Source organism: Hyla sarda, chromosome 3, assembly GCF_029499605.1.
Source record: "Hyla sarda isolate aHylSar1 chromosome 3, aHylSar1.hap1, whole genome shotgun sequence".
Taxonomy (NCBI): Eukaryota; Metazoa; Chordata; class Amphibia; order Anura; family Hylidae; genus Hyla; species Hyla sarda.
The window spans coordinates 391,672,381-391,699,353 of record NC_079191.1 but is presented as its reverse complement, the minus strand read 5'-3'; the positions used below and the strand labels follow the sequence as shown (position 1 = coordinate 391,699,353).

Sequence of the window (26,973 nt, the reverse complement as noted above, 5' to 3'; positions counted from 1 at the left end):
GGAGGGCCACAATTTGGAGAGCACTACTTTATAGGTTACCTGTTACTATAAAGAATTCTGACTTGTCAAAAATATTTGCTCGGAGGGGATCCCTGTGCTAAGATCCCCACTGACCCCTAAAATGAACAGACTGCAGCGGTCAGCTGAATGTTGTACCCAGTTTTTCTGATCACCACCTCTCAGCTCTTCTAGGATAGTGGTGCAAGCAGTGTACGGATTTACAGACAGTCCATATAGTGATAGGTGGGGGTCTCAGCACCTGGGCTTCACCAATCAAAACTTGAAACATGTTACTATGGCCTGTCAGAAGTGCTATAAAAGAAAATATCATAGCTGCCATTGTAACTTTTCAGTATAAGGCCTCATTCACATTGCCGTCGGACTCCACTATTTGGAGCTCTGTCGGCAATCGTCCAGAAGGACAGGAGTTTAGTGGAGAAAAAAATGGTTTGTTTTTTTCCGCTAAAATCCTGTACAATTACTGGGTCACCGACAGACCCCATGCAAGTGAATGAGGTCTGTCATGACCCCGTAGTAGCCATTTGCATCCGACCCGTTTCAGTGTCCAATCGGCTCAAGCCAAAGAGCCGATCAGACCCTTAACCGGTCAGATGCAAGCGGCTGTGTGAACCTAGTCTTAGCTGTCATGAATCAAATAACCAAATTTCTACTCGGCAGGCTCCATCTCTTATCTTTCACTTATTCTTAAATCAGCTGCTATGGTGTCTCCTATACTGTCATCATTGTCCGAGAACTAATGTCTACTTTAACTTTTTATGATTCAAATTTATTTAAAAATATTCTTTAAAAAACTTTCAGATCCACATTTTTTAATAAGTCATTTTTTATGCAGTATATTAAAAAGTTAAGAGTACCTGTCATCAAACCATATTTTCTTAACTAACTCAGATTATATTCCCTAACTACTCCTAACACCCCTTCAAAAAAAAAAATGTCCTCGCTTTAAAAAGCTCTGTATCATACCTTTCCCCATGCTCACACTGTGTGAGCTCCCAGCAGGAGAAAGTGGGTGTTCCCCAGCAGGCGTGATGTAACTGAAGCTTGTGAGAGCTGTATGTATTCGCCATGCCTCACACGCACATCCTGAGTTTGGTCTCCTGACAGGTCGGGAGGAGACCAAGCTAACTGCTTGACTTGCGTCAGGGAACAAAACAGAGCCACCTAGTGGCTGTTTTTTAATCACATTAAAAACTTATAAAGGTTGAAAATTTTAACAGCAAGTAAATAGCAAAGTCTCTTATAATTATATGAGGGACAATATATAATTAAAGTTTAGTTTGGTGACAGGTACTCTTTAATGTTTTGCCAACAAGTACAACATATAAAAAGTTTTTGATTCTGACATCGCCCATTTTACAAAAAAATAAATAAATACACAATTCAATTTAGTATATGAACAATACAGAATACGCTTCCTAAGATTTCACAGACCAACATATAGTGACTTGTGGAACGGACAGATGTTCGTTTTTGTTCTTCAATAAAGGAATGGTTGTCTGAAAATGTTGTGTACGTTCTCATTTTGGCTGACTGACGCTGGTCAGTACTGCTGCCAACTTGCAGTACATTTGGCCTTGTTTCTATGTCTAATTCCCTGTTGACTTAAGGACTTGTGAAATAACACAATACTGAAAGACTGAATCAGAAAACAGTTTTGTTTTTCCTGCTTAGTACATAGTACTTCAGCATCTACTCATAGCGGAACATTTTGTGTTCCTGCCATCACCACTTTAATCCACAATACACAAGCTGTGTTTCTGCTTCCCACGAGTGGCACAAAAGCACACAAGTGCTTTTCAGTCACTTTTTAAGATTGTGGGTTAACATCTCTTTGTTATAGAGGTTGTATGAGATGAAAAATATCCACTTTTTTTGTTCACTCTTGTGCCGTGCGGCGTCCATTGCTGCCGAAGTGCCATCTCTGTGGGGAGTCACGACCCAGGGTCTGGTTCGGGGCAGCATTGGGGCTGCTCTGCCAGTGGTCCATTCCCTCTGTGGGCACTGGTGTTGCTGCGGTGGTGGTCACCACTCAGTGTGGCATCATTTTGTGCTAGGGATGTTAGGGACCCGATACTCATAACATTTACACATACGATGAGAAATCCATATCGTAGACGAATGCTAATGGATTGCACGAATGAATGCAGTGCATGGCAAAGCATAAGCGAACAAGGCACACTCGCCAGTAATAGTAAGAACATGAGTGGATGTACAACATGAACCAGCCCTATTCAAGCTGTAGCATTCCAATAAATAGAGATAACCAACTTGCTTCTGAATGTATGAATGCAGCCTTAAAGGGGTATTCCAGGCAAAAACTTTTTTTTATATATCAATTGGCTCCGGAAAGTTAAACAGATTTGTAAATGACTTCTATTAAAAAATCTTAATCCTTCCAATAGTTATTAGCTTCTGAAGTTTTCTGTCTAACTGCTCAATGATGATGTGACGTATTGGGAGCTGTGCATGATGGGAGAATATCCCTTGCATGATGGGAAAATATCCCCATAGGAGCTGGACAGCTCCCGGGACGCGAGTCATCAGAAAGCAGTTAGACAGAAAACAGCAACTCAACTTCAGAAGCTAATTGGAAGGATTAAGATTTTTTAATAGAAGTAATTTACAAATCTGTTTAACTTTCCCGAGCCAGTTGATATATAAAAAAAAGTTTTTGCCTGGAATACCCCTTTAACACTCAGAAAGAAAGAAGAAAAAACACACAATTGGGACAAAAGAGCAGAAAAAGAGAAGGAAGAAATAAAAGGAAGAGGAAAAAAAGGGAAGAGAAAAGAACACAGGCTGTCTCATTTGCTTGCCGCTCCCGAAACTGTCACTAACAGGCAAGTGATCAAATTACTCCATTCTGTCCACATAGTTACCCCATAGGGACCAGATCGCACAAAAACGGTGAAGCCTGTTTTCCGTAAGATATTTTATCCACCGGACCCCCAAGATCATCTCCAGCAGTGGGATATGTGGTAGAATGTCTGTACGCTTCCACCACAAGGAGATCAAGCATTTGGCTACAGTAAGCATAAGTAAGGGTAATCTGGTCGTGGAGTAAGCTAAGGGCCTTAGGATGGGACATTAAGAAGATAAACTACTGGGTCCAAATGTTTATCCACCAGGAAGACATCTTCCAAAAATAATCAAACTCCTGCTCAAAATGGGCTATACTGTCCTAAAAAATATGCAGGAGGGTACCCTGACTTTTCACGCACCTCCAACATAGAGGCGAGACTTGCAGGTAAAATCTATGTCGTTTTCTTATCCCGTAAAACTTCAACAGAAAGTCTTTATTCTACTACTCATTATTAGGGTAGGGTCATACGTGCCGTATATTCCTATCCATTGAAATGATTTTGCTACCCATTGACTTCAATAGGTAGGAAAATATGCAGCAAAATACGGCACATGTGACCCTACACTTACTAGGCATAACACTTATATTATTTTAAACTGTCATAAAGACATATAAACCCTCTAAGGATCTAACCATTTTGCTCTTTGGGACTGGGACAATTTTTCAATTTTGAATTTTGGTGGAACAAACAAGTAACAGGTCCAAATACATAGACACCTATAATAAATAATAATATGCATACCAGACCAAACTCTATTTATTAAGTCATCACATATAAATAAAAAAACAAAAGGATAAAAAGTACAACAGCCAAAGTGTAGTAGGTTTGCAGGACGTTGCCAAAGAAAAACAGGCAAAAATTTATGTTAAACAATAGTGCCAAGTGCTGTAAAATGGTAGCAAATCAAACAGGTTTGCGCATGTAATGCCCACAGTTAACAAAAAATAAATAAAAATACCTGCTGGATCAGTAATATAACCCACCAGATTCAATTATACAGAAACACACAACAGCAAGTAAGTGTTGGTAAATTCCAAAGCGCACACACCAGATATCAAATGTACACTTCCCCAATTCCTTTGTCTAATATGTTAAACATAAACCTGTTTTATTTGCTCCTACTCTGCAGCATAGACATACTTGACAAAACAATTTAAAATAGATTTTTGCCACTGTCCAGCTCATCAACCTTATGTCTGTTGCACCAATTTCTTATGTATTTGTATTATATTTGGTCTGGTATGCATGTTGTCATGTGTACTCTTTGAATTCTGGAATTCAAATTATCTTTTTTTTATAACATTTTTGTCTAGGTCAGTGTCTCTCAAGCTTAGTTGTCCAGTGCCCCAAACAGATCATGTTTTCAGGGTTTCCTCTTTTACAGATGATTTACTGATTCTGATCAATGCATCAGGCACAAGTGTTCTTTGTATGGGATATCCTCAGATCGTGACCAGTTGGGGATATTTGAGGACTGAGATTGGGATAAACTGGTCTAGGGTCTGGGAAATTATAGAGAAACTGACAGCCTGTTCACCCACACTATACTCAATACCGTATATACTCGAGTATAAGCCGACCCGAGTATAAGCCGAGACCCCTAATTTCAACCCAAAATCCCAGGAAAAGTTATTGACTCGAGTATAAGCCTAGGGTGGGAAATACCTCATCCCCCCCTGTCATCATCCAGACCCGTCATTAACATCCTCATCATCATCCCCTTGTCATCATCCCACACATCCCCCCTTCATCATCCCCTTATCATCCCGCACATCCCCCCTTCATCATCCCCTTATCATCCCGCACATCCCCCCTTCATCATCCCCTTATCATCCCGCACATCCCCCCTTAATTATCCCCTTATCATCCCACACATCCCCCCTTCATCATCCCCTTGTAATCATCCAACACCCCCCCCCTTCATCATCCCCACACCCCCCCTTCATCATCCTCTTCTCATCATTCGCCCTCAGTGGTCTTCAACCTGCGGACCTCCAGAGGTTTCAAAACTACAACTCCCAGCAAGCCCGGGCAGCCATCGGCTGTCCGGGCTTGCTGGGAGTTGTAGTTTTGAAACCTCCGGAGGTCCGCAGGTTGAAGACCACTGCGGCCTTTGACATCATCCAGCCCCCTCTCACCCCCCTTTAGTTCAGTACAGTACTCACCTCCGCTCGGCGCTGGTCCGGTCCTGCAGGGCTGTCCGGAGAGGAGGTGGTCCGGTGAGGAGGTGGTCCGGGCTGCTATCTTCACCGGGGAGGCCTCTTCTCCGCGCTTCCGGCCCGGAATAGAGGCGTTGCCTTGACAATGACGCAGAAGTACGTTGGCAATGAACGCACCTCTGCGTCGTTGTCACGGCAACGTGACTATTCTGAGGCCGGGCCCGAAGCGCTTAGAAGAGGCCTCCCCGGTGAAGATAGCAGCCCGGAACCACTATCCCACCGGACCACCTCCTCACCGGACAGCCCTGCAGGACCGGACCAGCGCCGAGCGGAGGTGAGTACTCAGAACTAAAGGGGGTGAGAGGGGGCTGGATGATGTTGAAGGACGCAGTGGTCTTCAACCTGCGGACCTCCGGAGGTTTCAAAACTACAACTCCCAGCAAGCCCGGACAGCCGATGGCTGCCCGGGCTTGCTGGGAGTTGTAGTTTTGAAACCTCTGGAGGTCCGCAGGTTGAAGACCACTGCGGGTGGGGGAGTTCACTCGAGTATAAGCCGAGGGGGGTGTTTTCAGCACGAAAAATCGTGCTGAAAAACTCGGCTTATACTCGAGTATATGCGGTATATTGGGTTATAGTGCGAGTGAACAGCTTTAAAAAAAGAGAGGTTACTCACATTAATCGGTGTAGTCAGGGGCGGACAAATCACATGTGCAGCATGTTCAGCTGCACAGGGGCCCGCCACTACACATGGGCCCTCAGGCACTGGCCAAGGGCCCCCTTGAGAGAGAGGTGCAGCTGGTGAGGATCCAGGACAGTTGTCCCGATCCCCACTCAGACAAGCGCTATTTTTTTTTTACAATCCCTGCGCTGCTCCTGCTCCGGTATCATTAGGGAGACAGGCAGTAGGGATGAAGGTATCTGATTCATGGCTCCGCCCCCAGCACAGGAAGAGGACGGAGGCCGAGAGCTGGCCGGCCTCCCAGGAGCACAGCGGCTGTGAGGGGAAGTTATGTCCCTTGTCCTGCCTCTCTTCTCACTAGCAGTATACCTGGGGCTGGTAGCAGCCCAATGGGGTCACCTACAGGTCACATTACAAGAACAATTTTTGGGAAAAATTGTGGCAAAAATGGCGCAGTTTTTACCGCGATTTCGAAAAATCGCGGTAAAACTGCGCCATTTTTGTTGTGATTTTTCACAAAATTGTTCTTGTAATGTGACCTGTAGGTGACCTGTGGACCCCGGAGGAGGGAAAGTGTTTATTTATCATTAATCCATTAAGGCAGTGTTTCCCAACCAGTGAGCCCCCAGCTATTGCAAAACTACAACTTCCGGACAGCTAAAGACTGTCCGGGCATGCTGGGAATTGTAGTTTTGCAACAGCTGGAGGCACACTGGTTGGTAAATACTGAGATAGATAGATTGACTGGGCATAGATCAGTGTTTTCTTACTATGGTGCCTCCAGCTGTTGCAAAACTACAGTCCAGGCATGCTGGGAGTTGTAGTTTTGCAACAGCTGGAGACACCCAGGTTGGAAAACACTATCTATCTACCTATCGATCTATCCATCCCACAGGGTGCCTCCAGCTGTTGCAAAACTACAACTCCCAGCATACCTCAACAGCCAAAGGCCCAGGAGTTGTAGTTTTTTAGTTTTGCAACATCTGGAGGCACCCTGGTTGGTAAAAAGATATCAATGTCCTATCTATCATCTATCTATCTACTGTATCTATCTTATATCTATCTATCTCTATTTATCATCTATCCATCTAATATCTTTCTATCTATCTATCTATCTATCTCACATATATCTATCTATCTCATATCCATCTCATATCTATCTATTTATCTTACTATCTATCTATATCCATCTCATATCTATCTATCTATTTCATATCTTTCTATTTCATATCTATCTATCCATCTCATATCTATCTATCTATCTATCTTATATCTATCTATCTCATATCTATCTATCTATCTCATATCTATCTATCTCATATCTATCTATCTATCTATCTATCTATTGATGTATGGGGGGGGGGGGGGGTGGAAGGCACGTGCACAGGGGACCTATGCTGTCTGTGTCCGCCCCTGGGTGTAGTAGTTGCAGATTAATGGCCATTTATCCATTCCATGGTATTGCGCTGCTGTGCGTAATGGAGGCGAGGAGCTAACTGGCCAGGCTCCCCTGCCTCATTATTATACACCATTCGGCCTGCCTGCGTGATGGATATGCAAATGTCTTCACTATCACTTCACGTGAGAGCCTGCTGGTGGTAAGAGCTTTGCTCTCTGAGACTCGATACCCCCAGAAGGCAGTGGTGCCACTCACCCGCAGCAGGCTCTCACATGACGTGATAGTAAAGACATTGGCATATTCATCCCCGTGGCAGGCATGGCGGGAAATATTGAGGAGGCAGGGGAGCTCGGCGAGCTGGCTGTCTGCCTCCAATGCGCACCGTGGTGCAGTGTGAAAGAATTAATAAATGGCCATTATTCTGCAACTACTACACCAAAGTGACCCCTGTTTTTAAAGCTGTTCACCCGCACTATAACCCAGTTTATTGGGTTAAGTGTGGGTGAACAGGCTATCAGTTTCTCTTTGGTGCATTTTTACCTCTGTTATTCTGTGATTATCAGTTTCTGTATACTGCAGAGGAAGTTCTTTTCTTTTTGAATTTCATTTCTGTCTGACAACATGCTCTCTGCTGACACCTCTGTCCATGTCAGAAACTGTCCGGAGCACGAGAGGTTTGCTATGGAGATTTGCTTCTGCTCTGGACAGTTCCTGACATGGACAGAGGTGTCAGCAGAGAGCGCCGTGGTCAGACAGAAATAAAATTGAGATAAGAACTTCCTGTGGAGCATACAGCAGCTGATTCAGATTTTTAAATAGAAGTAATTAACAAATATTTTAACGTTCTGGTGCCAGTTGATTTGAAAAAAAAAAATTCCACCCCTTTAACCACATAAGGACCACGGGCGTACCTGTACGCCCGTGGGAATTCTGTTCCCCGCCGTGCGGGGACCGGACCGGGATGACTGCTGATATCTATCAGCAGGCATCCTGTGCCAATGCAATCGCCCGCAGATTTGCAGTGATTCTGGGTTATACGGACACAGTCGGTCCCCCTGAAGTGATAAGAGTTAGGTGGCAGGGGTGCCATCCTTCCTATTTTCAGAAGCGACCGGGGGCGGGGTTAAAGTTCGGTTCCCCTGCTCTGCCTGCCCACTGTAGTCCGGGCAGAGCAGGGGAACCACCGGTGACCGGCGCCGGAGGTCACTTACCATCGGCGGCGATGACGTGCGGCTGGCTCCCTGCTGCAGCCTACGAAAGCCGGTGAGTTGCCTAGCAACATCTGGAGGGCTACAGTTTGAGACCACTTTAATCTCTAAATTGTAGCCCTCCAGATGTTGCAAAACTACAACTCCCAGCATGCCCAGACAGCTGTTTGCTGTTTGGGCATGCTGGGATTTGTAGTTTTGCAACAGCTGGAGGGCTACAGTTTGGAGATCACTGTGCGGTGGTATTTAAACTGAGCTCACCATGCTGGGAGTTGTAGTTGAGGACGTACAGCTGTTGCATACCTACATCGCCTAGCATGCCCTTTGGCGATCAGTACATGCTGGGAGTTGTAGTTTTGCAACAGCTGGAGGCACACTGTTTGGAAAATACTGAGTTGGGTAACAGAACCTAACTGAAGGTTTTTCTACCAGTGTGCCTCCAGCTGTTGCAAAAGTACAACTCCCAGCATGCACAGTCTGTCAGTGCATGCTGGGAGTTGTAGTTTTGCAACAGATGGAGGTTTGCCCCCCCCCATGTGAATGTATGGGGTACATTCACACGGGTGAGTTTACAGTAAGTTTTCTGCTTCAAGTTTGAGCTGCAGAATATTTTCTGCCGCATCGCAAACTCCTAGCAGGAAACTCACAGTAAACCCCTGCCAGTGGGAATATACACTAAAAACACTACACTACACTAACACATAATAAAGGATAAAACACTGCACATACCCCCCCAATAAAAATGAAGAACGTATCGTACAGCAGTGTTTCCAAAATGGAGCCTCCAGCTGTTGCAAAACAACAACTCCCAGCATTTCCGGACAGCCACTGACTGTCCAGGCATGCTGGGAGTTTAGCAACAGCTGGAGGCACCCTGTTTGGGAATTACTGGCATAGAATACCCCTATGTCCACCCCTATGCAATCCTCAAATGCGCATGGCGCTCTCTCACTTTGGAGCCCTGTCGTATTTCAAGGAAACCGTTTAGGGCCACATATGGGATATTTCTGTACTCGGGAGCAATTGCACTACACATTTTGGGGGGGATTTTTCTCTTTTTACCCCTTATGAAAAGGAAAAGTTGGGGTCTACACCAGCCTGTTAGTGTAAAAAAATTTAAACATTTACACTAACATGCTGGTGTTGACCCATACTTTTTATTTTCACAAGAGGTAAAAGGAAAAAAAATTGTACGGAAATATCCCATATGTGGGCGTAAAATGCTCTACGGGCGCACAACAAGGCTCAGGAGTGAGATGTACTTTGTACATTTGAGGCCTAAATTGGTGATTGGCACTGGGGTGGCTGATTTTACAGTGGTTCTGACATGAACGCATAAAAAATAAATACCCACGTGTGACCCCATTTTGGAAACTACACCCCTCAAGGAATGTAACAAGGGGTATAGTGAGCCTTAACACCCCACAGGTGTTTGAAGAATTTTCATTAAATTTGGATGGAAAAATGAAAAATGTAATTTTTTTTCCACTAAAACGCTGGGAACATAGGAAAAAAAGCCCCCCAAAATTTGTAACCCCATTTAATTTGAGTAAGAACATACCCCATTTGTGTATGTAAAGTGCTCTGCGGGCGAACTACAATGCTCAGAAGAGAAGGAGCACCATTGGGCTTTTGGAGAGAAAATTTGTCCGGAATTGAAGGCCATGTGTGTTTACAAAACCCCCATAGTGCTGAACAATGGACCCCCCCACATGTGACCCCATTTTGGAAACCACACCCCTCAGGTAATGTAATAAGGGGTACAGTGAGCATTTACGCCCCACAGGTGTCTGATAGATTTTTGGAACAGTGGTCCGTGAAAATGAAAAATTTAATTTTTCATTTGCACAGCCCACTGTTCCAAAAATCTCCAAAAGCTCAATGGCGCTCCTCCTCTTCTGAGCATTGTAGTGCACCAGCAGAGCACTTGACAACCACACATGGAATATTTCCATACTCAGAAGAAATGGGGTTACAAATTTTGGGGGGCATTTTCTCCTATTACCCCATGTAAAAATGTAAAATTTGGGGAAAAACCAGCATTTTAGTGAAAAAATTTTTTTTTGTTTAATTTACACATCTGACTTTAACAAAAAGTTGTCAAACACCTGTGGGGTGTTAAGGCTCACTGTACCCCTTATGTTCCTTGAGGGGTGTAGTTTCCAAAATAGTAGGTCATGTGTGGTTTTTTTTTTGCTGTTCTGGCACCATAGGGGCTTCCTAAATCTGACATGCCCCCCAAAAAACATTTCAGCAAAATTTGCTTTCCAAAAGCCAAATGTGTCTCCTCTTCTGAGCATTGTAGTTCGCCTTGTTACGCTATGCGCTCCTGCCTCACATGCTGGCCATGAGCGCATAGTCCCCTTACCTTCTGCTGCCGCCAGGGCTGGGACTCGCATTGCGGGACGCACCCGCATGCAAGCACCAGTCCGTCACTCTCCGGGTGTTTCCCCTGCCTCTGCTTCCGCCTCTCTGCTCCTGCGCGAGTGGCCTCGTCCCTTAGGGCGTGCGCGCGCCGGAGCTTTAAGATTTAAAGGGCCAGTACACTCATTAGAGTAACCACCTGTGTCTTGTTGATCAATTCCTCCACCTTCCTCAGTTCTCTGCCGGATCTTTGTTGCCTTGTGCCCTAGAGAAAGCGTTCCTTTGTATTGCCTTGCCGTGTACCAGATCTCCTGCTCTTGTGACCTTGACCTTGCTTCTCTGCCGCCTGCCTACTGAACTTCTGCTACGTCCCGACTACGCTACTGTGCCGCCTGCCCTGACCTACAGCTATCCTGACTATGAGTTGTCTCATCCCTTCTGTGCTTCGCATCTCCTCAGCCGCCTGTGTGGTCGAGCCGTTGCCGGGGGTTGCGACCTGGGTGTCGTCTGCAGCAGCAAGCCCATCCTGCTTTGTGACGGGCTCTGGTGAAGACCAGCGGCACCTTAGACTCCGCTCCCTGGCGCGGTCCGAGTCATCTGCCACACAGGTCCAGCGGATCCACATACACCGGAGTTCCTGTCTTCAGAACGTGAATGTTACACGCCCGCAGAGCGTTTTACATCCTAACATGGGGTATTTCCATACTCAGAAGAAATGGGGTTACAAATTTTGGGGGGCATTATCTACCATTACCCATTTGTAAAAATTGTAAATTTGGGGGGGAAAACTGCACTTTAGTGAAATTTTTTTTTTCATTTACACATCCGACTTTAACGAAAAGTCGTCAAACACCTGTGAGGTGTTAAGGCTCACTGGACCCCTTGTTACGTGCCTTGAGCAGTGTAGTTTTTTTTTTTTTGCTGTTCTGGCACAATAGGGGCTTCCTAAATGTGACATTCCCCCAAAAACCATTTCAGCAAAATTCACTCTCCAAAATCCCTTTGTCGCGCCTTCCCTTCTGAGCCCTCTACTGCGCCCGCCGAACACTTCACATACACGTATGATGTATTTCCTTACAAAAAAGAAATTGTGTTACAAATTTTGGGGGGCTTTTTCTCCTATTACCACTTGTAAAATTCAAAAACTGGGTCTATAAGAACATGCGAGCGTAAAAAAATGAAGATTTTGAATTTTCTCCTTCACTTTGCTGCTATTCCTGTGAAACACCTAAAAGGTTAACAATCTTTCTGAATGTCATTTTGAATACTTTGAGGGGTGCAGTTTCATTAATGGGGTATTTCTTATATGAAGGCCCTTCAAATCCACTTCAAAACTGAACTGGTCCCTGAAAAATTCAGATTTTGAAAATGTTGTTAAAAATGTGAAAATTGCTGCTGAACTTTGAAGTCCTCTGATGTCTTCCAAAAGTAAAAACATGTCAACTTTATGATGCATATATAAAGTAAACATATTGTATATGTGAATCAATATGTAATTTATGTTTTTGTAATTTTGTCCTAAAATTTTAGCATTTTTCACCAAGAAATTATCCAAGTATTGACGAAAATTTACCACTAACATAAAATAGAATATGTCACGAAAAAACAAACTCGGAATCAGAATGAAAAGTAAAAGCATCCCAGAGTTATTAATGCTTAAAGTGAAAGTGGTCAGATGTGCAAAAAACGCTCTGGTCCTTAAGGTAAAAATGGGCTTGGTCCTTAAGGGGTTAAAGGAGTAGTCCAGTGGTGATTCAGTGGTGAGCAACTTATCCCCTATCCTAAGGATAGGGGATAAGTTGCAGATCGCGGGGGGTCCGACCCCTGGGGCCCCCCGCGATCTCCTGTACGGAGCCCCGACAGCCCGCTGGAAGGGGGCGTGTCGACCTCCGCACGAGGCGGCGGCCGACACGCCCCCTCAATACAACTCTATGGCAGAGCCGAAGCGCTGCCTTCGGCAATCTCCGGCTCTGCCATAGAGATGTATTGAGGGGGCGTGTCGGCCGCCGCCTCGTGCGGGGGTCGACACCCGCTATCTCGGCGGAGAGCCGGGGCCCCGTACAGAGAGATCGCAGGGGGCCCCAGCGGTCGGACCCCCCGCGATCTCAAACTTAACCCCTATCCTTAGGATAGGGGATAAGTTTTTCACCACTGGACTACCCCTTTAAGTAGTCAAGTGAGCAGTCCTACTGAGTGACTGACAGCTCCCTGTATATGTACGATTAGAACCACAAAGTTGACTACTTAGAAAACCTGTATATCAATCTTCTCTGCTCCTCCTACAGAAAATGTTACACAACAACTGTAAAGACTAGTAAGGTGTAAAGATGCCAATGACATCATCAGCCTTCCTTCAACTAGCTTATCGATGTTTGGGGCAGATGAACAGAATCATCCATAAATATTCATTTATCGAGGGCACAAAATGGAAGCAGAATGGGCAAAGATTACAATGTATCAGCATACAGCACATGAACTGTATGCAAACATTATGTGGGGGAATGAAAGTGAGCACCAAGATAAAAACAAATTCAGAACCTATGTAATTTCACCTAACCAGCCCGTTGTTATATCGCCTATCACATATAAAATGGGAACTATGATTACTAAGCCATAATGCATTTGGTAAATGTATATAATACAACTGTTGCCAGAGACTATGGGTAAGTGGGGTTGTATGTCAAGTTCGGATAACATGAGCAACCAATTCTCAACCATATTCATTGTACCACATAAAAATCTCAGTGCAACTAATGTAAAAGGGGTACGCCACTGGCCAGCGTGGAACTAAATGTTCCGAACGCTGTTTTCGCGCTGCGGGGGTTGATCACGCCCCCTCGTGATGGCCCCACTCCCTCAATGCAAGTCTATAGGGTGACATGCTCCCTCCCATAGACTTGCATTGAGGGGACGTGGCCGTGACGTCACGAGGGGCATGGCCGAACCCCACAGCATGTGAACAGCGTTTGAAACATTTAGTTCCACGCTGGCCAGTGGCGTACCCCTTTAAAACATATCTAGACTAGAGTAAAAACATACATTTATATTATAATATCTTACCAAGTTTGAACTGAAGAACTCCTAAGGGTCCCCCATGAAATCTCAGGAACAGAAGATTATATATATCGGCCCCATCAATGCACTGCGCTGTGGTGTGAGGGTAAGTCCACTTCATGTCCACCAGGCTACTGGACACCTCAAACTGTTTATTGCATTGGAGGGTGGATGCTGGGGAAATGCTTTCAGCAAGAAGTTGGACTTTAATGGGGGAGAGTGCAATGTCAAATAGTTGAAGCTCTCCTTGGTTGTTGCTCACTACAAAAATACATTCAGCCGGGTGGCAATGTACTAATGCGGGCAGAACATCAGCCTGGGCCAAAAGAGTCACTCTACGTTGGGATTCATAGAGAATTACTGAAGAATCTTCACAGCCAAGAATAAGCTTGTCCTCTGCCCTGTTCCTGCCACAGCTTATAGCTCGGGAATTGAGGGGAATTTTAGTGACGGTAACACACTGAACTTTGTTTCTTGCACACTCATAGACGCAGCTGTCGACCATAGGTTCCTTGTCATTGTTCATTGAGTGTTCTACTGTATGTACCTGATAAGGTTGAGTAATACTGAAGCTAGCATCAAGCATATTTCCCTCAGTGCGGATGTAGCTCAGTACCTAAGAAAAAAAAACAGATGTAAACTTAATATACTGTAGCAAATAGTCTATCCAATATTCTGAATACTATAAATAGTCCTTGTCCCTATCTTATATGAAGGATAGCCTTATGCCTATCCCTATCTTATATGAAGGATAGCCTTATGCCTAGCCCTATCTTATATGAAGGATAGCCTAATGCCAATCCCTATCTTATATGAAGGATAGCCTTATGTCTATCCCTATCTTATATGAAGGATAGCCTTATACCTATCCCTATCTTATTTGAAGGATAGCCTTATGCCTATCCCTATCTTATATGAAGGATAGCCTTATGCCTATCCCTATCTTATATAAAGGATAGCCTTATGCCTATCTCTATCTTATATGAAGGATAGCCTTATACCTATCACTATCTTATATGAAGGATAGCCTTATGCCTATCCCTATCTTATATGAAGGATGGCCTTATGCCTATCCCTATCTTATATGAAGGACAGCCTTATGCCTATCACTATCCTATATGAAGGAAAGCCTTATGCCTATCCCTATCTTATATGAAGGATAGCCTTATGCCTATCCCTATCTTATATGAAGGATAGCCTTATGCCTATCCCTATCTTATATGAAGGACAGCCTTATGCCTATCACTATCCTATATGAAGGAAAGCCTTATGCCTATCCCTATCTTATATGAAGGATAGCCTTATGCCTATCCCTATCTTATATGAAGGATAGCCTTATGCCTATCCCATGCATGCTTAAAACTCATTCACTGTATTTGCAGCAACTATATGCACATTGAGTAACTTCTATTAAAGAATAAGTGGTGCCCAAAAATTGTGCTGAAGAAGGGGGACGATCTGAATAAAGCCAAAATGTATTTTGTAATTTTCCAATATAACCTTTGTTTTTAAAATTAAAAAGGCATTGCAACTCTTTTAAAAGGAACATCTAAACTTTTTTTTTTCTTTTACAAATTAAATTAATACATTAAAACATTATTTTTCTTCTCTGTTTTTTATTTTATAATTGCAGATTATTTTATTCCATTTTCTGTCCCTGATTTTAGGGGCAGCCAACTTGCCTTAGATGCTTTTACCAGCATTTAGAGTAGCCACATAGACTGCAGGAGTTTATGACGCTAACTCTGTGACTTCATCTTCAAGAGTGGATTGCACATGCTCGGTGACCTGTGCAGAAGCAGAGCTGCAGGGAAGGGGAGGAGGGGAGCTATGACTGTCAACTATTGCTATTTTTGTCATCTCTCTCTTTATATACATACAGATAGATAAAGCAGATATAGGCAGCACTCCAGATTAGTGTGAAAAAAACTTGTGGTTTTATTCCATGATGCAACAGATGTTTGGGCGATCTCTCATCACCATTTTCAAGCGAAAAGATCACCGAAACGTTGTCTGTTGCATCATGGAATAAAACCACAAGTTTTTTTCAAACTAATCTGGAGTGCTGCCTATATCTGCTTTATATAAAGAAGAATGGGGGCACCGAGGCTCTACTGTGCTTGCACCCAATTTTCATTTGGTCTGGATGTGCTGCTTTCTATTGGACTGTAGATATATAGATAGATAGATAGAAAGATAAATAGATAGATATATAAATGTTAACTGTCATTAACAGTGCAATTATTGCCCAGCGGTCAGCAGACTAACAAACAAATACTCATTTGTTAGCTAATCGCATCTTTTAGTCGGCGGCACATCTCACCATGTAAACAGGAGATGCGTTCTTGACAATGCTAATGCTATATGGCCCTTCACTTTCTTCACAAAAACTAGTCCAAGTAAAACTCTGATCAACTCAATTGGTAATTGCTTCAGGCTATCATCTACCCACATACATTTTTCGAATTGTTAAGAAAAAAATAGGTGGCAACACTAAAAAACAATCATCACCAAAAACTCTTTAAAAAAAATAAAAAATAAAATAAAATATATATATATATACATATATATATATATATTTATATAAAACTTAGATCTTCGGAATATTGTAATATAAATCCTTTACCTAAATATGTAAGTCCATAATATGTCATTATCCCAATACTACTTGGTTCATCCTCCTTTTGTATGACTCACGTGGCCCCAAAGGTTCTGTAGTTCTTCACAATCTGAATTACTGTTTTGGCTTCATTCCCAGTCCCCCTTCCGACAATATGTAATCCTTTGTTTGCCTCATGGGGCTTCACTTTTTTTTCACCTCTGCATCTAAGCCAGCCCTGTAAACGACGTCAGCGCCCAATGTCCAGCCCCAACAGTCAATCAGGCATACCATCCAATGAGAGCGTAGGTCTATGGTAGTAAATATATTGCCCAGGGAAAATAAGGCATTCCAGGAATTACAGTATTGGGCAGCACACACCAAGCTGCCCAATACAGAAGTTAAGAGATTTAACCAAAGTGTGTGGAGGAGTTACAGAGATGGGAAATTTGTGGAGCTATTGGGTTTTCAGCACATGGGCACCCATGTAAGCAATAGTAATAGTTTTATGAAATTTTTTATGATCTTGCCCAAGCCACAGACAGCATAAAATTGGTGAAGGGATTGTGATTCGGGCACACATTGATACACTCTGTGAAACCCTGTTGTTTCAGAGTATTCATGTGTAAAAATGTTGGTGGGACCCAGGTAACTAGTCCTTGGGGTGGGTCCTGGTGGCTGCTCCGCTCCTGGCCAGCTTCAGTGATACGTATGCTTGGAAAAGTTACTACGAATGCTAATATAGGGGAGAGCTTTCTTCGGATCTTCCCTACCACTTAAAAGAACATGTTGGAGCTTAGATTTTTCTATTAATAAACCATATAGTCGATAAGTAAGAGAAGTACAACTACTGAGCCAGCTTATAAAATTTTCAGCAATAGTGCCTGTTTACTATATACAAAGCAATTTGTAAAACACACGTAGTGTATTATGCACTGAGGGGTGGACAATATTGTTAGTGTTATTTTAATTGCAATTATTAGAATACAAATGTGCTAAATCCCCAAGCAACAGGAAAGGAATTATATTAGAAATTTGCAGCAGTGGCCAGTAGAGATGTGGGAAATCACAAAGGACTCAATTTGAGAAATAGTGATTTAATCATTTTATTTTAATTACCTCTTCCTTGGGATTCTGCCACAGGATAAGGCTCACGTTGCAAAGAACGACACTGTGCTTTTCAACAGTACAATGGTAACACGCATATTAGTCTTTTTTGATGTATTAAGACATTAGGGAGTGTTGTTCCAATGAAAGTTGTAATGAAAATAAATCATATAGTACTCTAAAGCTGGAGGATTTATGAATTTGATGGCTATAAGCCAATTTTTTTTCTCCTTTTTTTTTTTTTTACGAGAAGCACATCTTAAATCACACAGGTCTCCAACACTTAATTGCACCTTTCATTGTATTGCATTACAATCCAATATTAGCTGAACCCATGGCTTCTGTTTATTAATTCTGGAAGTCAAAGTAATAAACTAATAAATCAAAGAATGGCATGAACCATAAGCTGGTATCCAGATGGAAAGGAAGTTTCTCTTGCCTAGTTTAAAAAACTTCTAAAAACTGTAATGATAAGTTTTATTTTTGTATCATTTTTTTAAAGGGGTATTCCAGCCTTAGACATGTTATCCCCTATCCAAAGGATAGGGGATAAGATGCCTGATCCAGGGATCCCACCACTGGGACCCCCCACGATCTCGGTGCAGCTCCCAGCATTCTGTGCCATGAACTGCCCCCTCGTGGCATCACAGAGATCACAGGGTGTCCCAGTGCTGGGACCCCGCCCATCTTATGCCCTATCCTTTGGATAAGGGATATGATTTCTAAGGCTGCAATACCCCTTTAAATCCAGTTGGCCATTTATAAAAGTGTAAACTTCAAATTAAAATTCACTATCCCTTAAAGCAGTGTTTCCTGACCAGTGTCTTTCCAGCTGTTGCAAAATTACACCTTTCATCATGCCCGGACAGCCTTTAGCCTGTGTTTTTTTTTTTTTTTTTTTTTTTTTTAAAGTGTTTAGGCTAGGATGAAAAAAAATTCTTATTTGTTTATTCTCCTGCTGTTGGTGTTCCAAATATTGCACAGGCTCCACTGCTCCCCACTTTCTAGTCACTGACATAACATAAGGATGTGCCCACTCATTTAATCACTGGCTGAGATGAGTCCCCGCTATGGTCAGTGGTTGGCTAAGAGACCACTTCCATGTGTTTGAATGGAGATTAGGAAGTGGTAAGCAACAAAGAAAATGAACCAACAGAATAGCAACAAAAAGGGATATAACAAGAGAGTACAACTTTTTTCTCCCCTGCCCACAGGATGGGTTGCATGACCAAAGATTGCCATAATGCGCTCCCTAAATAATATCGTAAGTGAATAGAGTTCTGTTGCCTCCCGCAAGTGGCTTTATCATGACCAGAAATCCATCCTGCAGCACCGCTCAGGGAGCACTCTTCTGGCTGCATGACCCATGCTACATCCAATAAATAAATAGGAAAATGATGAAGAACCCCTCCAACCTCAACATGCTACTTAATATGTCAAACCACTACATGGAAAACTAAGTCTGAGAAAGCTGGAGAAAATATCACAATATGCCATCTTAACCTTATTAGTGTTTTCTTTACTATGATGTAAAGGATGTCTGTACTTCTCTTTGCAGGCCTAGTCACTACAACAAATAATGCATACAGTGAAATAGAGACTGCCATCAATGTGGTAAAGGATGTGACAGTCGGTTATTTACCACCCCATGTAGCATGGCATGATAATCTTACCTCAAGCCTGTTATTAGAACAGCTTAACAGCACTAGGTTAGCCCTGTCTTTCTCACTTGATATTGGAGTCCAAGGCCAGATGTCATCATCAGGTACCTGCCACCAACAAACGGCAATATCTTGTACACAATTTATGGAAAGACGTCGATTGAGGTGCCGAACCTTTGGTCCTGGTATATCAATATATGTGATCTATAAAAAGAACAAAAAAGTGAAAAGGGCCATTTCAGTAATATTTACTAATTTCAACAAATTACACTCGACTTTGTATAGGCTATAAATACACATTAAGCAGTAACATTACACTGTTATAGTGTGCCCTTTTGTGTAAATAGTGCTATAGGCCTAAAATAACATAAAATGATTTGGTCCTAGAGCAGACCTTTATCTAGATGTCTGTATCTAGGAGGAATGGAGGTGCAGCATAGAGCCATTGTAAACAATAGTGTGGATTGAAAGCTGTTCAAGAATGACATCACATCAGAACTTTTTTCGGAATCTGTTTCCAGTCTTTCCCAAAATGTAGTAGAAGTTAATTAAATATTTATGTGTATCCTAAAATGGTTCCTCAACAAAATAGGACTCGTCTCGCTGGGTGGAGGGGCCCTTAGAATGTGGTTGCATTAACATATATATACTTTTGCACTGTTGGTAATCATGGCATTGATATACTCTGACTCTGTACAATTAATATATTTGATATATTGCACAGAATAAAAATACATTTCCTAAAGAAATTTGCTATTATTTTGCATGCATAGTAAAACATAAAACAAATTATACATATTTGGTATAAAAATACAACCCAGAGAAAAAAAGTTATATGTTATGTGTGCCATGCACACGTCATAAATTATAAATAAAAAAAAAAGAATAGGCAGAATATTTATTTTTTCAGCCCAGTTTTCGACTGTAAGGGTCTCAGTGCCGAGACTCCCACCAATGAGAATAAGTGCTTCACTCCCCGGCTTGCAGTGATCTCCATCGTGCAGCCCAAATATATTTCTAGGGAGCTATGAGAAGGAGAATGCACGTTTCTTCATGTCCGCTCTTCTGATCGTGGGGGTCTCAGCCCTGACACCCTCTGTGACATGTCAAAAGATTTTTGAAATGACAGGTACACATTAAAACCTGCAACAAATCCATAGTGTTGCGGATTTTACTGTGGATCTATGTGCCATGTTTTGTGTGAATATATACTGCTTTTCATGCTGCCATCTGCCCATTGATTTGCTCTTTTAATTTGCATATGTAGCACCAAAATACACTGCAGAAAATCCAAACAATTTAGAGCTGATATTCTGCTGTGTAAATTGGCGGACCACATCCTCAGCATTCTTCTTAAAGGGGAATCTGTCAGCTGTAGATCACTGTCAGAACTGAAGTGTCAAAAAGGACGTACTTTACCTCCTCCGTCGCCCACCCCTCCTTGCCTTGATTGATTGACATACAGGGCTCCTCTTCCAGCACTGAGCAGTGCACATCAATCATTCAAGGCAGGGAGGGTGGGGAAGGGAGGAGGCTCAGCGCCATCTCTTTGACACTTCAGCACTGACCGTAATTTACAGCTGACAGATTCCCTTTAAACAACTTTAAATGCTGACTATGTTACTTGAAATGTCCAATACATATGTGTTCTAATACATCTGTAGATTAGATAAAAGTACCACTGTATTGCATGCATACTTGTATGTATACTGTACAATATCACCCTTATTAATGATTGCACTTGGATATCTATACAGCCTTGAGTTTTCTTTATCTTGTTTATTTTGTAAACTAAAATGCTTTTTCCCCCTTGATTAAGAAGTGATCAAGCAGTGATATATACTGATGTTTTCTGACTTTTCTGTGTATTTTACGTTGCCCTTGCTTTTCATCTTATTTTTTTCTACATTTTATAATGATTCCATTTCTTAAAAGATACCCTTCTGTGATAACAAAAATATTGATTTCCATCCTTCCGCCCCTTCAACTACAGACGGTATATGCATGGTGATCCCCTTGAGCCACGAGATGAACTAGCGGATCAGATTGGCTGACCAAAAATTAAGACTATGGGGGAGATTTATAAATCTTTTTTTTTTTTTTTTTTTACTTGTTAGTGGTCTATTTTGTGTTTATTTTATTTATCTTTTTACTTATTTATAAGCAATGTTGGTTTTGCATGTTTTTTTTTACGTTACAATATAAATGATTTCTGAAAACTTGACTTTGTAGGTCACTTTATACACAGTGGTCAAAAATTTTTATTCAACTGGTGCCAGAAAGTTAAACAGATTTGTAAATTACTTCTATTTAAAAATCTTACTCCTTCCAGTACTTATCAGCTGCTGTATACTACAGAGGAAGTTCTTTTCTTTTAGATTTTTTTTCTGTCTGACCATAGTGCTCTCTGCTGACTCCTCTGTCCATGTCAGGAACTGTCCAGAGCAGGAGAGGTTTGCTATGGGGATTTGCTCCTACTCTGGACAGTTCCTACAATGGAAAGAGGTGTCAGCAGAGAGCACTGTGGTCAGACAGAAAGGAAATCCAAGAAGAAAATAACTTCTTGCGGAGCATAAAGCAGCTGATAAGTACTGGAAGGATTAGGATTTTTAACCCCTTAAGGACCAAGGACGTACCGGTACGTCCTTGATCCTGCTCTTCTGATATAACGCGGGGTTACACAGTAACCCCGCGTCATATCACGGCGGGCCCGGCGTCATAGTGAAGCCGGGACCCGCCTCTAATAGCGCGCAGCGCCGATCATGGCGCCGCGCGCTATTAACCCTTTAGCCGCGCGCTCAGAGCTCAGAGCGGCTAAAAGTGAAAGTGAAAGTTCCGGACTAGCTCAGTCGAGCTGTTCGGGATAGCCGCGGCTAATCGCGGCATCCCGAACAGCTGACAGGACAGCGGGAGGGCCCCTTCCTGCCTCCTCGCTGTCCGATCGCCGAATGACTGCTCAGTGCCTGAGATCCAGGCATGAGCAGTCATGCGGCAGAATCGTTGATCACTGGTTTCCTATGAGAAACCAGTGATCAACATAGAAGATCAGTGTGTGCAGTGTTATAGGTCCCTATGGGACCTATAACACTGCAAAAAAAAAGTGAAAAAAAAAAGTGAATAAAGATCATTTAACTCCTCCCCTATTAAAAGTTTGAATCACCCCCCTTTTCCAATAAAAAAAAAAACACAGTGTAAATAAAAATAAACATATGTGGTATCACCGCGTGCGGAAATGTCCGAATTATAAAAATATATCATTAATTAAACCGCTCGGTCAATGGCGTGCGCGCAAAAAAATTCCAAAGTCCAAAATAGTGCATTTTTGGTCACTTTTTATATCATTTAAAAATGAATAAAAAGTGATCAATAAGTCCTATCAATGCAAAAATGGTACCGTTAAAAACTTCAGATCACGGCGCAAAAAATTAGCCCTCATACCGCCCCATACACGGAAAAATAAAAAAGTTATAGGGGTCAGAAGATGACAATTTTAAACGTATTAATTTTCCTGCATGTAGTTATGATTTTTTCCAGAAGTCCGACAAAATCAAACCTATATAAGTAGGGTATCATTTTAATCGTATGGACCTACAGAATACATATCAGGTGTCATTTTTACCGAAAAATGTACTACGTAGAAACGGAAGCCCCCAAAATTTACAAAACAGCGTTTTTTTTTCAATTTTGTCGCACAATGATTTTTTTTCCCGCTTCACCATAGATTTTTGGGCAAAATGAATGACGTCATTACAAAGTAGAATTGGTGGCGCAAAAAATAAGCCATCATATGGATTTTTAGGTGTAAATTTGAAAGAGTTATGATTTTTTAAAGGCAAGGAGCAAAAAACGAAAATGCAAAAACGGAAAAACCCCCGGTCCTTAAGGGGTTAAACAGAAGTAATTTACAAATCTTGTAAACAGATATGTGTAGCTCAACCACAATAAAATGAGCAAGGTTAACTAAAAGCTCTCCCGCACAGAGAGATGTAGAAAAGTGGCAAAAATAGGGTATTAGTCCTCAGCTCAATATCAAAAAGATTAAATGGTGGATGTCTGGTGACAATAATAGAAAAAAAAAGAAGGATATAATAAATAATATGTTGTTTATTATAAGATATTAAATAATGCGTTCCCGCAGGGCCCTACGGTAGCGCACAAATGGTTAAAAGATACAATAAAATATAAAGAAGCAATTGAGTATTACACTACAGAGCGAACATGAATGGTAATGATGATACTCTCAATTTCAATGTATCTAATATGGCTGTCAGCCCTATAGTGATACACTATATGTAACTGTTGCATATAGTGCTACACTTATCAGAGTGATAGTGTATCTGGTATGCACAATGAGAAATAGGAACGTTCCTCCTGGAAAGAAAATCTGCTTAATATGCTTATTGATCAAAGAAACCTTCTGTACAATAAATGCTCCAAATATCCTGTAAATGATATAAATGGCAGTCCTGTAGATGGTAGAGTTGTATCCTGTAAAATAAATATATATCCTAGAATTGTCCTGAAAAAATGTCCTGTAATATAATAATATCCTGTAACAGGTATAGCATGCAGATCAGTTTGTATGATGAATATTGAAGCTAGATCGCTGTTACCGGTTTTTCCACTCCACATTCAAGTTGTCTGCAAAAGAAATATAATGGCTGGCACAGTTGTGCCACTCACCGCGCCGCTGGTAGGCAGATGGAAGATGGTCAGATGCGCTCTAGCCGGGGCGGCGTGATGGTCGCAATATGTACAGCCGCTCTCACCGGCGAGCTGTCCCTTGGCATCTGACGTCAGAGGTCAGCTGATGGCAGGTCAGCTGACCTTGTGCGGGAGGCTGGTAAGCACTGGATAACGTTGAATGTAGATAGTTGGTACGCGCAGATAGAAGTATTATTCCAATGGTGGAAGGTTCTATACCGGTTTAGCAAATGGATTTCAATGCAGATCCATATAGTAGGTGGATAATGGGTGGTAAATGAATAAAGTCTCTCCAGAGAGGAACTCTCGATAAACGCTGTATAGCAGCTGTAGTGTGAACTGGATATAACTTGCAGAGGCTCAATCACAGTCACCAAACGCGTTTCGGGGTTCAAAGCACATTAGTAGTACCCCTTCTTCAGTGGTGAATTCAGGACAATTCTAGGATATATATTTATTTTACAGGATACAACTCTACCATCTACAGGACTGCCATTTATATCATTTACAGGATATTTGGAGCATTTATTGTACAGAAGTTTCTTTGATCAATAAGCATATTAAGCAGATTTTCTTTCCAGGAGGAACGTTCCTATTTCTCATTGTGCATACCAGATACACTATCACTCTGATAAGTGTAGCACTATATGCAACAGTTACATCCAGTGTATCACTATAGGGCTGACAGCCATATTAGATACATTGAAATTGAGAGTATCATCATTACCATTCATGTTCGCTCTGTAGTGTAATACTCAATTGCTTCTTTATATTTTATTGTATCTTTTAACCATTTGTGCGCTACCGTAGGGCCCTGCGGGAACGCATTATTTAATAACTTATAATTAACAACATATTATTTATTATATCCTTCTTTTTTTCTATTATTGTCACCAGACATCCTTCATTTAATCTTTTTGATATTGAGCTGAGGACTAATACCCTATTTTTGCTCATTTACAAATCTGTTTAACTTTCTGGCACCAGTTGATTTAAAAAAAAAGTGTTTTCCAGTGGAGTACCCCTTTAACCCCTTAACAATACACGACTTATATTTATGTCCTGCATCGGCTCCCGATCGGCATTGTGTATTAGCTGCGGGTCCTGGTTGCTGATAGCAACCGGGACCTGCCGGGTATGAAGCGTGCTCAGCCCCTGAGCGCGCTTCATACTTGGCCGCTTTCGGCTGCTATCAGCAACCAGGACCCGCGGCTAATACCGGACCGCCGCAGTGAAATCATGGCATCCCGAACAGCTGAGAGGTCAGCAGGAGGCTTCCTACCTTGCTTCCCGCTGTCCGATCATCGCTATGCTGCTTCATGCCTGAGATCCAGGCTGAAGCAGCAGAGCACCGATAACACTTATCAATGCTATGCTATGGCATAGCATTGAACAGTGTAGGCAATCCAAGAATTGTGTGTAAAAAAGTTAATAAATGTGATTTAACCCCTTCAGTAATAAGTTTGAATCACCCCCTATTCCCATATAAAAAAAATTATGTAAATGAAAATAAACATATGTGGTATCGCCACGTGCGTAAATGTCAGAATTATAAAAATATAATGTTAATTAAACAATGGCGTACGCGTAAAAAAAATTCCAAAGTCCAAAATTGCATATTTTTGGTCACTTTGCATACCCTAAACATTTATTATAAAAAGTGATCAAAAAGTCCCATCAAAACAAAAATGGTACCGATAAAAACTTCAGATCACGGCACAAAAATTAGCCTCATACTTCCCTGTATATGGAAAAATAAAAAAAAGTTATAGGAGTCAGAAGATGACAATTTTACGCATACTAATTTTGGTGAATGTAGTTATATATTTTTTTTAAAGTAGTAAAATAATATAAAACCTACATAAATTAGGTGTCCTTGTAACTGTATGGACCTACAGAATAAAGATATGGTGTCATTTTTACTGAAAAGTGCACGACGTAGAATTGGATGCCCCCAAAAGCTACAAAATGGCTTTTTTTTTTTCAATTTTGTACTTATAATGTACAATTGGTGGCACAAAAATTAAGCCCTCATATGGGTCTGTAGGTGCAAAATTGAAAGCGTTATGATTTTTAGAAGGTGATGAGGAAAAAAACGAAAGTGTAAAAACGGAAAAACCCTGCAACTTTAAGGGGTTAAGGAAGGGTGTCAGCACAAAAGAGCTGTCCCGAAATGCCTTTGCATTTTTTGGATATAGTTGCTAAATGTTTACCTGAGTGTCCCAGTATGAAGAGTAGCATGCAGGACAGGGTAATCGAAGGGGTTGTGCCGGATCCATTCTCATTGTGTAGCTCATTAATTTATCTTTTTGCGATTTTCTTTTAAATATGCTAAATTACAACGTAAAGGTTAAAAAAAAAATGCTGGGGCTATAGAAACCTGCTTTACAACGTGTGAAATGGTGTTGTGAATTTATTTTGTTGTGGATCCGCGCATTTTTTTTTCATCACACATGGTAATACCAGGGGACAAGTCCTGGGAAAAAAGTGTAGGAACTCACCTAAGATTTTCACTTAAGGGCTAATGGGAATACTGTTCTTGCTGGACTTGAGCCCTGGGTGAGACTATATGATAAATTATGCATATGCTTGCCCCCCAAAAAATATATACGCAACAAAAGTGACTTGAAAAGTGACATGCAAAACAACTTCAGTGATAAATCTCCCCCTATTTGTTTTTACCAGCTATATAATAGATACATATTCTATTATAATGTATAACATAGAGAAGTTTGCGACCAAAACCCATTACATTACATATTATATATATATATATATATATATATATATATATATATATATACATACAGTGGGACAAAAAATTATTTAATCAGCCACCAATTATGCAAGTTCTTCCACTTAAAAAGATGAGAGGCCTGTAATTTTCATCATAGGTATACCTCAACTATGAGAGACAGAATGAGAAAAAAAATCCATAAAATCACATTGTCTGATTTTTACAGAATTTATTTGCAAATGATGGTGGAAAATAAGTATTTGGTCAATAACAAAAGTTAATCTCAATACTTTGTTATATACCCTTTGTTGGCAATGAGATGTCAAACGTTCTCTGTAAGTCTTCACAAGATTTTCACACACTGTTGCTGCTATTTTGGCCCATTCCTCCATGCAGATCTCCTCAAGAGCAGTGATG

General features: G+C 41.7%; 1 protein-coding gene across 13 annotated transcripts in view; it reads right to left on the bottom strand.

Annotated features, from left to right (window-relative positions):
• The window catches only part of WDPCP (WD repeat containing planar cell polarity effector), a 361,777-nt gene that overhangs the window by 176,286 nt on the left and 158,518 nt on the right, over window positions 1–26,973 (bottom strand). For all 13 annotated transcript variants that reach the window (XR_008891607.1, XR_008891606.1, XM_056567997.1 and 10 more), the window contains 2 exons: window positions 19,128–19,319; window positions 13,755–14,364 (listed from right to left, as the gene is read on the bottom strand). Coding sequence is in view for 11 of the 13 variants with exons in the window: in XM_056567997.1 (XP_056423972.1) it covers window positions 13,755–14,364; window positions 19,128–19,319 (802 nt within the window). In the remaining 2 variants the exon portion in view is untranslated. The remainder of the gene's footprint in view (window positions 1–13,754; window positions 14,365–19,127; window positions 19,320–26,973) is intronic.